The 12,857-nt window shown below is 42.9% G+C and overlaps 1 protein-coding gene across 1 annotated transcript in view; it reads right to left on the bottom strand.

Annotated features, from left to right (window-relative positions):
• Nucleotides 1–12,857, bottom strand: part of PTPRG (protein tyrosine phosphatase receptor type G) — a 389,416-nt gene that overhangs the window by 72,068 nt on the left and 304,491 nt on the right. Inside the window, exons 9-12 of the mRNA XM_005522022.3 lie at nucleotides 8,207–8,391; nucleotides 6,164–6,272; nucleotides 4,381–4,430; nucleotides 1,259–2,051 (exon numbers count right to left, since the gene is read on the bottom strand). Of these exons, the coding sequence (XP_005522079.2) occupies nucleotides 1,259–2,051; nucleotides 4,381–4,430; nucleotides 6,164–6,272; nucleotides 8,207–8,391 (1,137 nt within the window). The remainder of the gene's footprint in view (nucleotides 1–1,258; nucleotides 2,052–4,380; nucleotides 4,431–6,163; nucleotides 6,273–8,206; nucleotides 8,392–12,857) is intronic.

The raw sequence follows: 12,857 nt of genomic DNA, 5'->3' as shown, positions 1-12,857 counted from the left end.
ATTTAGCTTTGTTTTTTAAATTGATTCTGAGCTATAACTGAATGCACAATATCTGCATTTTTGTGTTTATCAGTGTATGGAAAAATAAATATGTAAGGCTTTTTTCCACTACTCCAGAGCAGCTTTGATGGAAAAAGAAAATTATAAAACACTCCACAGATTAGCAAAACAAGCAATGGTAGTAAAAACCTCTGAAAAACAACAAAAAAGTGCACTGTCTCATAAATGCTGTGGTAATACACATAATCACTCAAATAAACTTGTCTAATAAATAACAAATAAATCAATAAATAATACTTTTTAATAAATAATTCACTAATAAATAATTAATATTTATTAATGTTAATAAATCTATCAATTTAAGAAATAAATCAGTCTAAACCTAAAATAAACCCACATGCACGTACTCCATTTGCTTCCTGCAGTTTTCCTCACCAGTGGCCGGAGCTCCCCAAGCAGGAACACGTGTGGACATTCCTCACGGCGCATTGGGAGCACCGTGAGGGCCCAGCCTGCAGCCTGCACAGCACACCCTGACCACACCAGGCTTGCTGCACGTGCACATCACCTGGGCAGCCTTCCAAGAGGTTGCATTTGCTGTGCACACACCGTGGCTGGTGCATACAGCCAGAGGTGGAGTGTACAGAAGCACTGGCAATTCTTATTGGGACAAATAGAAAATATGTGAACTCTGCCTGGTTAAGATTTTTTTTTTCCACAGAAAAACCAGAAGGTAATCCCAGTGCAGAAGGTGCCTTGTTTTGGAAGATCAGAGCATGTAGATTTTGTGTTGAGAAATAAACCAGCAATGATCCTTGATTTAGGAGAATATCTCAAAGTGCAGTCAGGGAGAATCCTGCAGATAAACTCAATTATCTAGAAGCACTTATACCAAACTTCCTATGAAATGCCAGTTCAGCACAGCAGCTGCTCTTCCAAATTAATTTCACAGCTATAGGTCATTGTATTCCTCTCCCTTTTTCTTTTCAACAAAGTTCTTGATGTAGCATGTTGGGAGTTAAAATTTTTCCAGATTTTCTCTTCCAATAAGCTACAAGGACCATGAATCTGTCCCAAGAAAAGGATATTCCTTTCCACTCTGCTCCCTCCAGTAACAATTTGTGGGATTGGGTCCTGTGACAACCTGTAGCCAGACACCACAAAAATGCTGTATCTACTGGAAATCAGTAAAGAATTTGGATTGTGCTGTTTTCCAACACTGATGCTGGTAAAAACGGTTTTCCCACAGATGACTCACCTGGGTTAATGGTGATGAATTTGTTATCTGAGGGATGTTCCTCAGGAAACCTGTCCATCTTTGGAGGAGGTTTTCTTGTTGTCTCTGTTCTTGGGATCTTGCCCAGGTACAGTTCGTCGGTGATCGCTGGTGGCACTTGGGTGGAAGGGAGCAGCTGGGGCTGAGTGTCGGCTTTGGCAAAGCTCTCCTTCTCGGCACCTCCAGCCGTGGGGGCAACATTTTGGTTTGGCACTTCTCCCGATAGGGTTTGATTTCCTTCTTCCTCAGCAGTCCTGTTGGGGGAAGCCACGGCCGCGCTGGGCTCGGTGCTATTGCGTGCCTCTGAGGCCGCCGTCGCCCTGCTTTTCTCCTTCTTTTCAGCATCCTTTTCTTCCTCTTCCTCATGCTCCCGCTCCCCGTCCTCGCTTTCACTCTTTTCATCCTTCTCCCCCTCCTCGGCTCCCTCGCCATCCTTTGTCAGTGCCGAGTCCCGCTCCGGCCCTGGGGAGGCGGCAGCGGCCTCAGTAGTGGCCACCACGGCCCGGCCGGCCTGTTTGCTGGGGGCAGCGGCCGCGGGCAGCCGGGTGGGCCACACGCTGCTGGGGAAGGAGGAGATGCCCCCACCGCTGAAGCCCAGCCCTGCCAGCAAGGTGCTGGTCACCACGGAGGCCACGGTGGCCTGGCTGCCACTGGAGGAAGGGCCCATGCCTGTGGCCATGGACACGAAGGAGAAGGGGAGCCCCGAGGAGGTCCAGGTGGAGGAGCCGGAGCTGATGGGAGCCATGTCTGCTGAGGAGGCAGGAGATGCTGTGGGCTTGAGGAGATCACCGGCAGCAGAGGGGAAGAAAACACAGCAGAGAGCATCAGCAGGGGCTCAGCATACCACTTGGGGTCATTCTCTTGCTTTTCCCCCCCTTTTCGCACACATGCTATTCTCCTGAAACCAGACACTCAGCACCAGCTGGATGAAAGGCTGAGCCAGGACAGAACATGCCACAGAGCTACCAGGAAACCACAAAGAGAGGAAACCTCCCTGCTTTCACCACATCATCATTAAAACCCTCTTTTATCCTTATCTTTATTTTACATTGGGACCCTTTCCGCCCACATTGCTACTGACTTGCGAGTAACGTTTCCTCTTGGGGTGAGAAGAATGTAAAGGAGTTTAATGAGTTCAGCTGCATTACTCACAGTGCTTTAATCCTCAGAATGCATGAATTTAAAAATACAGTGTTACATAAGGGCTGTCCCAAAATATAGGCTGCCAACGTGAGCATCCATGGCTGGTGGGTCTGCTCTGACAAGGAACTCTGGCTCTTCCCACGCACATTGTGAGGGCCTGAAAGGGTACTATTTTTATTTCCTTAATTTACCCATCGGGATTATTCTCCTAAGGACTGGTGTTGCTGTGAGGCATTGCTCCTGTTACAGAAGAGCTGCAGCATGGCCAGCTGGGCACTCCTGAAGGACTCGGAGAGCATCAGGAGCCCTTCAGCAAACCACCACCACGTCTGCCAGGACCTCCAGGCTGTGACAACCATGTACAGACTCTATTTTCCACCTCCACAGGACTCTCCCTGGCCACCACCAGTGAATGAAAGGCAGGACTGGCATTGCCTGCCTCACTGAGGAAAGCAGGGGATGAGCTATGGACTGGGCATCCTCTGCACCCTGCCAATATTATTGTAATGCCAACCCACTGCATGCATGTGGCTCTCTGCACATGTGTGTGCTCTGCTGTAAATAAAACCCCTTAGTTCACACGTAAAGAACTAAACCTTGGTCTATTCATAAAGAACTAGTCTGAATTACATGTGGAAAAAGACACTGAAGTGAATTGTCTAAAGACAAGGAATAATTCTGTGGAAGAGCTGAATCAGCGGTTCCTCTGGATAACCTGACCATTCTCCCTCTCTGAATTACTGAAAAGTATCTCATATTACTGAATGAGAAGACCATTAGCTGGAAAGGTATGCACCAGATAAGGACAAAAAAAGGTTAAATAGGTGCTGCTGAATATTGGAAAAAATGTAAAACATTTATTTTGGAAACTGAAATTTATAACTTAACAGTATTTCTACATTTCTCTGCAATTCCTGGGTTCAGTCAAGCCGTGTAGTTGAAATCCTGCAGCAAACCAAGAAAGGCTGCTTTCTCACGTTATTTTTGACCAGCTGCAATCACAGAGAACCTGAGGTGTCAGATAAAAACCTGTGCTTTAGAGATTTCAAGCCAAAACTTTAAATAAGCATCTAAACTTTCAGATACTTATCAATCTGAATCCCTAAGGCACTGTGAGATTTGCTTTTAACCGGCATGAATAGTCTCAAAGCTGGACTGAGTATTAATATTTGACAGCAGATTTTATATATCTAGAATACCTCTATACATTATTAAACAAACATTAATCATTCAAATGTAAGCTTTGTATATGTTATTTGCTTACTAGGGAGTATATCAAACTGGATCAGAATAAAACCAGAAGCAATGTACTTAGAGTAAATTCCATAGTATGAATCCAGCCCATAAATTCGACTGAACAACTCAGTACACTGGATGCCAAGAAATTTAGGTTATGGATAGTTTATATTAAATAAATTAATAAGATGCTTTCAAAACTAAAACAGTGCATTCCATTTTTACTGTAAATGTACCAACATTTCCGATTCTGGAACACAAAAGTTGGCCTCAGTGACTTGTTACAGTCTCACCTGAATTAAAATAAAACAAATACATTGTTCAGGCTTTATTCACACAGTAACAGGAATCCTTACAGCACTGGAAGAGCAAAGATGCTGTGTGTGAGGTCTTATTTCTGTTGCTTGTACTTCTTCTCATACAGTTAATAAAAGAAATTAAATTTATTTCCACAGTCATCATTAAGATTTTACAAATCCCCTCTAAATGGGTTGAACACAGATTGAGGAAAACTTCTTAAAATTCTCCAGTGGTCAAAGCCTCTCAGAGCATGAAGCAAGAAAACCATTTCATATTGGAACTGTATTTTATGCTATAAACCCTTCTGTGACATGTCTGGACACTCCTTCCCCAGGAAAGCTGGGTCCTGCTGCAGATTTCCAACATCGTGCTGCCACCTGGTGGGAAATGTCCCCAAATCCCCGCTCCCTAAATCCATGACTTACCACTCCTGTCTTCACAATTCGGGTCCCCTCGAAAATTCGAGTGGTGTTAGCTGCGGAGGGAAGAAGAGCAGTGTGTAAGGACAGGGGAGGAGGCAGAGGAACAACTGCTAATCTACTGCTCAACATGTGGCCACAGAATACAGGTACAGATCTCAGTCTGGAGCAAAGGCAGCTCTTTGGGTATTATTCACCTCACTCTGCACTTATGTCTAAACACAGACTTGTTTGTCTTTAATTACTCAGGCCTGGCAATGCCAGCTTGCTGACAGAAAACAAATTCTCTCCTTCAGCCCCAAACTGGATGAAACATCCTGACTTACACAGGAAGCAAAAGTAGCTTGATGGCAATAGGTTTTTTTCTGTACTTATAATATAATCATTGTTTATTGCTATATATCTCAACTACAACTACAACCAACATCTGGATAATGCTTTGAAAGCTCAAGCGGATTAATTTTCTAGGTTAGATGTTGAGTACAGCCAAAGATTAGAAGAGCAGCTCCTTTTTGGGGACATATGGAAGCAATCCCATCATCTATTCCCACTGCAGATGTGTGTATCACTTCCACTGCATTGAATACTGGGCTAGAACTGGGCTAGAGTACCCAAAGGATCTCCTACAGAGCTGTCAGTAATGATTTACTCCTAACTGTGATTAAACAGTTATTGTAGTCAAACTTCAAAGAATTTTCCATTCCATCATCTAGTAAAAGAGGTCATAATAAGCAATACACCAGTTTTTAACTTCTGCCTGGCACTTAAAAATGAAGTCTAAAACAGCATGCTGAGGTACCAAGAACAGAGCTATACATGAGATGTGATGTGGACAGGACACTTGTCTGATCCCTGCTCTCTCTGCAATGCTGCCAACACTGTGGCATGTCACCACAACAGAACTAAACCATGTCCATAGCTTGACATCCCTCAGACACTAAGTGCCAGCATAGCAGGATCAAAACCCCTGCACTTTCTGAAAATGACACTGAAAATGGCCTTATTATTTTGTTCCATATACAGCATCAGATCCAAGTGACAATTCTTTGCTTCATCCTAAGGATTTAAACTTTCAACTCTCTGCTTGTTTTATCCTTCCATTACCCATTTTGAGGTTTATGCATCTATAAGCTGGAGTAGGAGGGAATGCTCTCATCAGAGGCAAAATTTGCCCTACTTAATAAAAAATGCCATAATAAATGCCCAGGAAGGAGCAAAACTTTAGCACTTAAAAAACCCTCAGAAATCATCAAGTTCTTCTACCAAATCTCAGCTTTACTAGATTTCTCCAATAAACTTAAAAGGAAATCCATGACAAAAGGACAGCTTATCATCTAGTTCTTTTGATTTTCTTTAAATATGTATGTTTTGGAAATCACTGAGTTTGCGTGCATGGTAAAAGCTGATTGTCTCCACATGTGGTTGTCAAGGTAGGACTGATCTCCTTTCCTCTTTACATAAAACAGACACTGATCAGACTCACATTCTGTTATAGCTGTGCCTCTGATGCATAAGCAGCCTCTGAAGAATTTGTTTCAGAAAACTAGTACCAAGAAAAGCTCTAAATTCTCCTAAAACCTGACAAACCCTGACAGTGATAGGTATAGGCAAACCCTCCTCACTGGAAATGAGGTTCAGATCAAGTCACTGGCCACATTATGATACTAGCATTGTCTACATTCATTCAAGTATCTTCTGAAATAGCTTCACACCATATTGCAGTCTGCAAAGAAAATATTAAACAAACAAAGAATAGTTCAATGTAAAAATATGTATGTGGCTTTTTTACCTTGAAAGAGCATAGTCTGGCTAAAGTCACTACGCATTTCATTTCGGCAAACTGCTTGAACTCTGAACAGATAAAGGATGTCAGGTGAGACATGGCTAATGATGGCCTTCTGTTTAAAAAAAATAGATATTATTCAGTTTTTTACCCCCACAGTACTGTCCAAGATCAGTTTGAAATATATAAAGCATTGTGCTAACATAGAACATTTATGCCACATAAGACAAGCTATAGTTCTACACAGAAATATTCAGTGGTTCCCTGGAGAGGGCAAGGCTGAAGGCTGGAGGGATGCACCCAGACCTGATCTTCCCATGAGGAAGAAATTAAAGTTCCACATCTGTTCTCATTACAGTCTTCACACCTCACTGTCTCTGCTCTCCTCAGAAAAACTTAAAACTCCAGTCATTTGCCTTTACAGCAATTATAGTAAGATTTTTTTAGGTGGAGATCCATGTCCCAAACACAAGATAAGCCCAGAAAAGTCACTGCAGATTCAAACTATTGTGCAACAAACTGGCTAAGACAATTTGATGCTGGTGTACTATGCAACATGATGGCTGAGCATCCTGGGCTGGGCTATCTCTGCTTACTCCTAGATCTGAGAGTGGCCTTAGTCCACAATCACATCAGTTCACAGGAGTAGCTATAAAAGTCACTTGAAATACTTGTGATCTCTATAGCAAAACACTGCCTAGCTCTGATTCAAGATTGGATAGCCCAACTGTATCTGCCAGAGCACTGAAAACAGTGTGCATTTTCCTCTGAAAACGGGTTTCCTTCTTCTCTTGTCCCTAAAATAGACTAAGATGTCATTCCTTTCTTAACCCAAAGCTCTGTTGAACAGCACAAGGTCTCACTGCAATTTATTTCCAAGCCATCACTTCATCACATCCCTTGTACTTGTAATTATTTCTTTTACATAAAACAGGATGCTTTCATGGTGCCCACCTCATTTTTGCTGATTAAGGCTCTCCTCCTTATACCTGATTAAAAAATTTCCCTTAAGAGTGTGAAATTATGACAAGAGAGAGGTTACAATACATCATAACCTTGGGTGCCTTTCAATGGATTCCTTCCTGATTTCATGAGGCAGATCATTCCCTAATGTGACCCAGATAACAATGTCTAGTGGGGAAATTGGAAATATAAATGGAAATGAAGTAAAAGAAGCTTCATCTAAGGGAATAAGAGAAGTATTATTGTATAACTGATTGAATGGGCCCAGAGGACTTTGTATTTGAAAAAAAAAAGGTAACAGTCATTAGGAATAACACTGTGCTGCTGCATTTTTCATGTGCATATACAATTACTGATTTCATTATTCTAGAGGCTTTCTTTGATTAACAATAAATGGAGGCCTTTCAAACCTGAATATGTCACTCTGGTTTTATATGCAGAGAATGTAAAGGACCAGTACAATACTTGCTTCCACTTAGACAAGAATGACAAACAGATGAAATCCTAAATGGAGGAGATAGAGCAGTGTTTCCATCTGTGCTGGAACTGTCTTGCTCTTCTCTCTTTTTCTCACACTGCCAGATGTAGGCAGTGCTTGTACAGGGCCACTCCAAAATAATCTTCAAGCCCTGACTATGCAATTCCTGCCTCTGGCAGCACTTACTGCCAGAAACTGCTCTGAAGTCTGTAAGGGGCTATGCACAGTGAAAAGCCTGAGCCCAGGAATAGATTTTGGGGGATCGGACTTTTAATGTGAAAATCTGTAAGTTGAACACAAGCCAAAAGGTATTCAGAGCCTCACCATTTCCCGAGCCAGCTGCCTCTCAGCAACACTACATGAAAAAGTGTCTGCAGATTCAGTCCTTTATGCACTCACATAAACTATAAATTCACACTCCAGCGTTTGGGTAGCCTGTTAGGCAACTTTCAACTAATGCTGAACATTTAAATAGCAATTCATTGTGGGCCAAACATTAGCCTGCCTGTAAGGTAGCCTGCCTGCTTTCCTCTTCCTCCCTCTACCAAGAAAGTAACAATAGAAGGATAGCTTGATACATATGTCTGGGGTTGATGCTGTGCTTTTACCAGGTCCTTGTCACTATCCTTGGTGAAAGTCTTCTCCTTTTCATCTTCATTTTTAGTCCAGCTATATGAAATCATGTAGTTCATGATTGGAGGGTGGTAAATGGTTTCTGGTTGGTTCCAGGTTACCAGCAGCGCTGTCCTGTTCACAGGCTGTACTTTCATGTTGACTGGAGGAGTGCTACAAGCTGAAAAACAGAAGGAGAAAAGATGAAGCTCTTCTAAATAACCAGGAGAAAATAAACAGGAAGAACAGTGCCTCACTTCAAGGGCTAGGTTTTATTTCTTTAATGCCCTGGCCTACAGTAACAGCTTAGACTGCAATCCACTGAGACCAACGGGATTTAATACCACCTGCAGCTGCTTTCTGCTCTCCTGAGTAAAGTGAATGAGAGAATCCATTCTCTGCAGGCAGGTTGCTTAGTTCTCGACTTAATTCTCAGTCCTGACATTTGCACCTACACCTTATCTTGGTGACTTAAGAGCTCTGCAATGGTTCACTAAGAAATACACTGGACCTGATCCACAGTTTCCCTCATCACCACCCCCCTACTGTTAAGGGGTAACAGGCTCTGCCAGCCCTGGAAAGAGTTCAAACCTCTGAAAACGTGGCACTATTGGGTCAGTAAAGCTTCTCCTGTTAACCTAGTACATTTTTACCATTACTTGATACTCCTCTTTCTATTAATCTTTCTTCAAAGATGCTCAACAGTTTGTCAGTAATGTACCACCAGCACAGGGAAGAGTGGTTCTTTGATGGCCTTGGCCATCTCCTCTGAGCAGGCAGAGGAGCCCCAGGCAGCCCTGCCTTCCTAACCCTGCCTGAAGCATGGAGGCACAAGTCACTTCTCAGCCACACTTAAGTCAGTGGGACATCAGCACAGGGACAGCTTAAGCTCTGGGAAAATCACGGTTTCTGCTTCCAGCAGTACCAAACCCAAAATTCCGCAGGGCAGACCAAGCCCAGATAAAAACACAGCCAGGCCCCTCCAGCAGTGGGGTGTCACAGTCCCCTCGCAGCGCTGAGGAAACACTTCTCAAGGAGTTGCTATGGAAAGGCTCAGGTGGAGATGCATAACGCTAGATGGCACTCACAGGCTGTGGGAAAACTGCATCATCCCCTTCTCAGCTAGAAAGAGTTCAGATTTTTTTCCAAGCTTTAAAAATCACGTTTAAAATACCCAGTTCAGGGCAGATTCTCACATTCTCTTTCTCAGTATAAACCCTGAACTAAGGAAAATCACTAGCAATGATACCTAAACACATGTGCTGTGGCAAAGGAGCTGGTCTCTTCTGCCAGGGAAAGGCAAAGTGTCACCCAGCCCATCAGGCTGATACTGCTTGCAGAATTATTTTTCCCAGTATGACTTTTCTTTTTAAAGCCAACACACTGAGCTTGTTTGCACTCTGCAGGTATGTGACTGCTTGTATATTTGGCCATTATTTCACTTCTAAAGAGTCCTGGCAGCACTGAAGGGGAAATATGTCTATTGCTATGCCTGGACTTGCAGGTTGGCCATACAGCACTGCTGTTACATTACTGAAATAGCTACAGTTCTTAAATAAAAATGATTAAATACTTTAAACACCAGTATTACCAGTACATAGAAAAATACCTGTCAAATGCATTTGTGCAGCTATAACTCACATTTTGTAGCTAGCTGAACAAGACAACATGAATTGCAGAAATATGCTTGGGCAGGAAAGATCTTTGATATTTGCTCTTGCCACAAGGGGTGACAATCCTGCAGTTTTGCAGTAGATCCTTCTGCTCAACCCAGAAGGATGATCCAGTAAAACATAACCCTACAGTACCTGAAAGCATTGGATAGATGCATGTGAGTTTCTATTTACACTGAGCTGAAGGGATCAAAACAGCATTCTGCTGTCAGTGCCTCAAAGTCAGAAGCCACACCATGGCTTCCCTCTGGCTCCCTCCTGGTCCCCCAAAGCACAGCATGAAGGTGGCCAGGACCTGGGTGAGATGGGACAGCTGAAAGCCATCTCTGTTACCACTATTTACAGAGCTTCCTGATCCTTGGTATGCCTCTCCATGCTCACCTCTTTCCGCTGAGATGGTCAGATCAATTCTCCCTGACATCACTGTTTATTGATAACTGCACCAATAAATCATAACTGCCCTCTTTGACGCCCTTTGTCATCACAGAATTACACTTCAAAATGCCAGGCCAGCCTTTATCGCTCCACCTAATCAAATCCCATCAGAGATAGGAGCCCAGGGTGAAGCACTACCCAGACCTAAAACTCTTACCCAGTCTTTGTCCTCCAGGAGGACATACGGAGATTTATATATTTAAAGTAATCATGCATCAAATTGTTTTAGAAATAATTCAAGCAGGTAACCTTCCTGAGAGATCTACCTTAATTGCACCAGCCCTCTGAATGATGTCTGGCCAGCTGATTTTCACACAAGGACCCCAAGCTACCCCAGGGAGAGGGGGTGCCATGGCCCCCATTCTGGGCTCTCTGTAGCCAGCCTGGGTGCCATCTGGAGCAGCTCATGCCAGCCAGGGAAGTGGGCACTTCCCAACAGGAGACTCACAGGCTCAGAGTCAGAGCACCCTCCCTGACTCTGCACCCTGAGCCAAGAAGGTCATGAGCACTTCTAATCACCTGAGTGACTCCAATGACTTCACTGAGAACAAGCCTCATTCACTGGCAGCTAAAATGAGGCTGAATTTGCAATACTGTGATTCATCACTAAATATTAAAAATTTTCATGACTTAGTATGACTTGGTTCAATTTACTCCAAGGCAAAGAGCAGTATCTGAAAAACCTGAAGTAATTTAGTATTAACCAACCCTTTTCTGTTCAACCACATTTTTTTTAAACAGCTTATGAATGGGCAAAAGAGAAATATATATATATTTTTTTTAATAAAATGAAACATATGGTTTTATTAATTTAATTAAACCTGCTTAGGACACAATGGAATAAAGAAACATTTGATCCAATAATTCAATTTGATGATTTAATTAAAGTGATACATAATAACATAGTGGATGTCTGAAAGGCAAAGAAAAAAAGTACAGTGATATGACCATCTATAAAACAACTGGCATTTCCCAGAGATCTAATTTTTCTTTCAATACTCTCTGTGCCTTGGATTTTTCAAAGAAGATTAAAAGAATCACAGGCTAAAGGACCTCTAGTGATTTTGCAAAATGTGCAGCTGAAGAAGAGATAGAAATGCAGGAAGAGGTTGGGACAGAGAAGGGGAAGTTTAATCAGGACACACTAAAGAGAAACACAGGCTTTTACTTTTCTTTTTTTTTTTTTTAACAAAACCAGGCTTAATAAGAAAGAAACAAAAAATCAAAAACCAAAAAACACCCCAGCCAGTGAATTCATGATTTCTTGAGGAAAAAAAAAGACCCCAAACCAACAACCAGCATTATTCCACACTAAAATAGCATCTCAGCTAAATTTAGAAAAAAAAATTATTAATGCTTTGTTTAAAATTCAGATCTTAAGGGATATTAAAATATTGTTGGGGCTTTCAGGATATCTTTCTGTGATGTGTGCAATCCTGAGCAGATACCTGCACAGGTCTGGCAGGACACCAAAGCCACTGTGTCCTGGGCAAGACTTATGGAGAGAAGAAACCCCCAGCTGGGGCAATCAGGCCACATCTCAGAGGCACTGAACAGGAAAGAGCCTTTGCAGTACCATGGTCATGCCCCACTGCAGGCACAGACATACCCTGGACCTCTTGGAGGGGAAAAAACACCCTCACCTTCCTGTCAGAGATGACCTGAACTGGGAGAACCTGCCAAACAAGCTAGCTCCTGCCTTCTGGAAAAGTCCTGCAGAGGCAGGAGCGTTGTGCAGGTGCCTCTGGAGGAAGCCCCTCTGACCCAACTCAGGCAGCCTCAGTTGCTCTCCCAGCTGCTGGCCATGCGTGGGGCTGCCTAGCAGCTTGATCCAGGCTTTTCTCCGCAGATCAGCCTACTGGGAAAGGCAGGGGGAATCCAACATCTTGGCCAGCCTCATCTTCCAGGGCTCACTCAAGCCTGGACAAAACCTGTTTGCCACTGGCAGACGAATGCAGCATGCTGATGCAGTCATAAGCACTGGGCAGGCCAGCCATACAGCAGAGAATTATTTTCTTCATGTTAAAAACATTCCAGTGGGCTGGAACAAACAAAATTAATTTAACAACTCTGCATTCATCTCTCCCATAATTTGATTTGTATGTTGTATTTGGCTACGTAACCTCCACGAGGCTTTCCTAACTGAAAGCCTGATAAAGCTTAATCCAAAAGCTCCTGGCAGCTCCATTTCAGTGAGCTGAAAGACAAAAAAAGGGGCTTGTTGCTTTGCAAAAATTAATTGCTGACACTAAGACACACCCATGAATGCAGAAATAGCATGTAAGAGAATATTGCAGCATTTTTTTATTAATATTATTCCTTAAAAGCAGCCTGTATTTCTCTTTCAAAGACAGAAATGCAACACCAGCCAAACTTTCTGGGTTTCATCACGCTTTTTGCATAGGCTACCTGTGGTTATGAAAAGACCTATTTAAGGAAACTTTGTGAGAGTGCAAGAACTGTATATTCAGCTATGGCTTGTATACTTTCTCCCTGTAAAACAGGTCTTCATATGATGAATCTAGTTGCACTGGGCTCA

This window comes from Pseudopodoces humilis, chromosome 13 (genome assembly GCF_049639895.1).
Source record: "Pseudopodoces humilis isolate 2021_Gansu_Grassland_sample_001 chromosome 13, ASM4963989v1, whole genome shotgun sequence".
In the NCBI taxonomy this organism is placed as follows: Eukaryota; Metazoa; Chordata; class Aves; order Passeriformes; family Paridae; genus Pseudopodoces; species Pseudopodoces humilis.
The sequence above is the reverse complement of the archived record's forward strand: the minus strand, read 5'-3'. Positions and strand labels throughout refer to the sequence as shown.